The sequence below is a fragment of the Oncorhynchus tshawytscha genome, linkage group LG12 (assembly GCF_018296145.1).
Source record: "Oncorhynchus tshawytscha isolate Ot180627B linkage group LG12, Otsh_v2.0, whole genome shotgun sequence".
In the NCBI taxonomy this organism is placed as follows: domain Eukaryota; kingdom Metazoa; phylum Chordata; class Actinopteri; order Salmoniformes; family Salmonidae; genus Oncorhynchus; species Oncorhynchus tshawytscha.
Window position 1 is genome coordinate 8,124,756 of NC_056440.1, and position 4,704 is coordinate 8,129,459.

At 44.0% G+C, this 4,704-nt stretch overlaps 1 protein-coding gene across 1 annotated transcript; it reads right to left on the minus strand.

Moving 5' to 3' along the window:
- Positions 1–1,664: 1,664 nt before the first annotated feature.
- LOC112240582 (stromal cell-derived factor 2) lies at positions 1,665–4,216 on the minus strand. Its single transcript, XM_024408853.2, has 3 exons — positions 3,964–4,216; positions 2,563–2,759; positions 1,665–2,363 (listed from the first exon to the last, which is right to left on the minus strand). The coding sequence occupies exons 1-3, from the start codon at positions 4,208–4,210 to the stop codon at positions 2,079–2,081; spliced, it is 729 nt and encodes a 242-aa protein (XP_024264621.1). The 5' UTR covers positions 4,211–4,216; the 3' UTR covers positions 1,665–2,078.
- Positions 4,217–4,704: the final 488 nt, after the last annotated feature.

Here is a 4,704-nt window from a genome sequence, read left to right on the forward strand (position 1 = left end):
GTAGTGTATATGCTTCAGCAAGATTTGCTTCTTAGTGTTCAAAGCAATGGTTATCAACTGTACCGCACGAATGGAATGTAAATCACAGAGAATAGATGTCGTGGTGGCAGCTGCAGAGAAGTATTTGGGTAAACGAGATTTGACTTCAGAAGAGTTACAGGGTGTGTGGTGCCCTATCCTCCCAGGGCATTGGCATGGGGTAGTGTTTGGGGTAGTTAAAAAAAAAATTGATTGTAGGGGTTAGTTGGGTGTTTTTTAATTTTATTTCTTTATAGCCTCTGCCTTGTTATTAAACATGATAAATAACCTGAATAGAGTGTATGTCTTGTCTGTCTGTATCATTTCCTCTGAGTCCTAATGTAACCTGTTCATAAAAGCAGCCAATCAACAGCTGATCACCGCACTCGGTCTTTGGAAAATAAGTTCCTGTGATTTGGAGAAGACATCTGTTTCTCGAGTCTGTCTCATTTCTGTTTTTTTAAGACAGTTATTGATTTACTAATGACTTGCAGCAGGTACACATTGAAATATTGCTTTCAAGTAACCCACCACTAGACAGTACTGGACATTTCATTGTTTATGTATTATTGAAGGAGCAACAGACACAGCTACATATAATCCAAACTAAGGTGTCTTTTCATAGCTTAAGAGTTGAACCTGTATATTTACAGTGTAAAATATCCACTTGGATGACACAACTGCAAATGGACGAGTAAAAGTTGATCTTATACGATCTTCCTGTACACAAATAAAACATCCCTTCCTGACATAAACATAAAAAGTCTAAACACGAGAAAAAAGCACAAAAGAGTAATAAGGTGAGTCATGTCCAAGGGGAAAGGCCTTGCAGCACACTATGGTGTCTATATGTGAGCTCTTCATAGCCAAGGCATTGACCAATAGATACTCTCTTTACTAATTAGTGAGGTGGACCTTGGTTGCAAGTGATCAAGGGAATGTTTTTGTTTTTTATTAGCATCAGGATCTGTGCAGTCAGTCGCTGAGGAGTACACAGGTGAATGACCATCTACTTTCTATTTCCCTCTGAAACTAATCATAGCCAAATTCTTCACTTTCCATCTTGTTCAAAGTTATCAAATTCAAAACATCCAACTGATTCTCATCTCTCTCATCTGTCTAATGCTCCTAATGTGAGCCAGTAGTCAGTAATGATCCCCATTGGTCCTGGTTGGGTAATGAGAATGTGTCAGTGTCCTCCTGCAGCGGGAATGTGTCTGAAATGGCCCCCTATTCCCTATTTAGTGCCCTACTTTTGATCAGAGCCATGTGGGTAAACACTGAGTGTACAAAGCATTAGGAACACATGCTCTTTCCACGACAGACTGACCAGGTGAAAGATATGATCCCTTATTGATGTCACCTGTTAAATCCACCTTATTTAACTAGGCAAGTCAGTTAAGAACAAATTCTTATTTACAATGACGAGCCCGGGCCAAACCCTAACGACGCTGAGCCAATGGTGCGCCTCCCTATGACAATCTCCAATCACGGCTGGATGTGATACAGCCTGGAATCTAAACCAGGGTCTGTAGTGACGCCTCTAGCACTACGATACAGTGCCTTAGACCGCTGCGCCAATCAGTGTAGATGAAGGGGAGGAGACAGGTTTAAAAAAAAAGTATTTTTAAGCCTTGAGACATGGATTGTGTATCTGTGTGTACAAGTCTTTTTTATTTATTTACAATAAACAACCATACATAAACAAAGTAAACACATTTCAACAAACATCAATGACATCACACCTGCCGCGACCCACATGTTTTCATCGCAGCCATAGACATCATGTACATCTCACAACCACACCCCCTAAGTGTGCCATTCAGAGGGTGAACGGACAAGACAAAATATTTCAGTGGCTATGAACAGGGTATGATGATAGTAGGTGGTGGTGGGGGGGTTGCAAGTCAATATTAGGAAGTTATTATTAATGTTTTGTACACTCAGTGTATATTATGTAATAGGGAATAGGGTTCATTTCAGATGTAACCTAGGTGTGACATTGTGTGATGTCTGATGATGTCATCAGAGCTCGTCGTAGTGCAGTGTGGATGACGTCATCAGAACTCTTCGTGATTGTGTCTCAGCGGCTCCTGGCTGGGCTGAATGAAGACACCCTCCATAGCTTTCCAGTAGTTGTTCTGGTTGGCAGTGCCCATGCCGTGCACCTCCCTCTGCCCGCGGATGGGGTGGCCGTACTGCTCGCCCGTCACGGTCAGGAAGGCGTCGGTGCCGACGTGTTTGAAGCGCACCGCCTCGTCCCGCTCCCAGATGGAGCCGTCACACTGCACCTTCCACACGTCCAGGTCATCCCCCTCGCCGTTCTCGCCGAACGCACTCACCTCCTAAAAGGTTGACGGACAGCATTGAGGGTTAGTGGTGTGTGTATTTGTTACCTGGTTGCGGGACGGTGACTAGCTAAAATAGCATGTGTGTTGGATTACCTGACTATTGACAGCAGCCACCTAGGTGTGCGTGTTGGATTACCTGACTATTGACAGCAGCCACCTAGGTGTGTGTGTGTATGCCCACTTCTGCTCTTACCTGGTTGTTGGACAGAGGCGAGCTGAAGTGGTGTGTGTGGAGGTTACGTCCCGTGGTCATGTGCGTGATGCGGATGGCCTGCCCACACTGGATGGGCACGCCGCGTTGGCAGGTCCCGTTGGGCTTCCCCCGAATCCTCCAGTAACTGTTGGCGTCATCTGCACTCTCCACGCCCGTCACAGACTGCTGCCCACTGCCTACAGTTTAACAAGGAGGCAACAGCTTTACCTCAACCCGCCATCTTGTCTTCATTCCCCTCTCCCTAGCCAGAGAGGTGGTGGGTATATAATTTGTGGAACGTTCTAACAGAAATCTGTTGCCAACAAAAAAACGCGTACAAAAGTAGCAGGACCAATTCCCCCTAGCTGACGAAAAGGCATCAACTCACCACGTAGCTTACTCATAATGTTTGTCTATAGGCTACCAGAGTTAGGACATTTTTCAGAATAAAACATTGAGAGTGAAAAACGTAATGAAATAGCCCATGCCCTTCGCAGTATCTTATTCTGCCGCTATACAAGTTCCACAAATTATACCGCCCCCCAGAGAGGTATCAGTTCATATAGAAGACTACAGGGTAGTGTTGTGTGTCTTGTATAGTATATAGCTTCCATCTAGCCTACCTGTTCAGGGAACAGTCAAGTAGAGCTTCAAAGCCTAAATGTGTAGCCTTAAGAACACAAAAGTAGCACTTGGTTTGAATAATTGAGGTCAGTTTTAATTCCACTCAATGACACGAAATGGCTGGCTACACCTGTAATAGAGTACAGTGTTACAGTTAAATCCCTCCTCCTTTGGGTTCTGTTGTGTATTAGACTACAGTACACCCGTGTCCGGTGCAACTGACACCTCTCTGGGGATGGCAAGATTTGCATGAACAGCGAAGCTTACATTTAGCTGTAAACTACACTAGGCTAGACCTCCTACTACCTTCTATGTCTCGATCAGTGGTTAAAAAAGAAGAAAAGAAAGAAATATCCAATAGCCACACTTGAACGTAAGCACCTGCTTATTGTGTTGCTATAAAAATGTTATACGTTGGATTGATAGGATCCATTGTTGCAACAGTGTTCCCACTCGATTGTGTTCCACTTGATTGAGACACCGTAGCGAGCTCGATTCTCGACTAATCTAGGTCGACTGCACATAAGTAGCAGTCATATAGACTAACAGAGAGTGTATGGTTATTATATACTCATTTAAACGCTTCATACATTTAGCTTACATCTCTCCTTTTGACCTGTAGTTATATGTGGACCAACCGGTTTATTTCTTGCTATAGGTTGGACTTGATGTATGTGTTCATTGACTGAAACACACCAATATTCTGATTTAACGACATTGATTCTTGGTCAATAGCCTAACTGAACTTTGGGATGAAGGTTTATGATGATGGCTTACCTGAGCCGTATTTGACATCATGGGAGTGCAGCCGAACGTTGTGTCTCGTGTTCAGCAATTTCACAAGTGAACCGCAGGTGACATAGTTGAACTCGGACTCCCGACCCTGGCATTTGGACCACAAAAGAACGACCAACAACGATTTGATGAAGCCGCGGAGAGCGTGAATTAATCCCATGTTTGTGTCTATGTGGACATAACCGAGAGCGAGAGGATGTGAAGCTCGAGGACAGGCACTTTCAAACATTAATGCTGATGTAAACCAATCAGAGCTTGACAAGTCCCTGAACACGGAAGTAAAGGATAACACACGCTGTTCTGTGATTGGTTGAAGTACTTGTGATGTCACGTATATTGATAATACGTTTGGAAGGCGGAAATGAAAAGATTGTTAGAAAACTACTGAGGATACAACACAATATTGCCTTTTGTCAAAGGAAAACAACACACGATTGTCATGTTGTTAAAGACTCTAGCGCTCAAGCCATAGATGGTTCTCTCTGCTACCGAACGGCAAGCGGTACCGGTGCACCAGGTTTGGAACCAACAGGACCCTGAACAGCTTCTTACCCACAAGCCATGGGACTGCTAAACAAGGCTGCTTTCACTGACTCTGTGCACACACACTAGACTGCTACCTATATGTACTGTACATAGTTACCTCAATTACCTCGTACCCCTGCACATTAACTAGGTACTGGTACTTCCTGTATATAGCCATGTTATTACCTCGTATCCCTG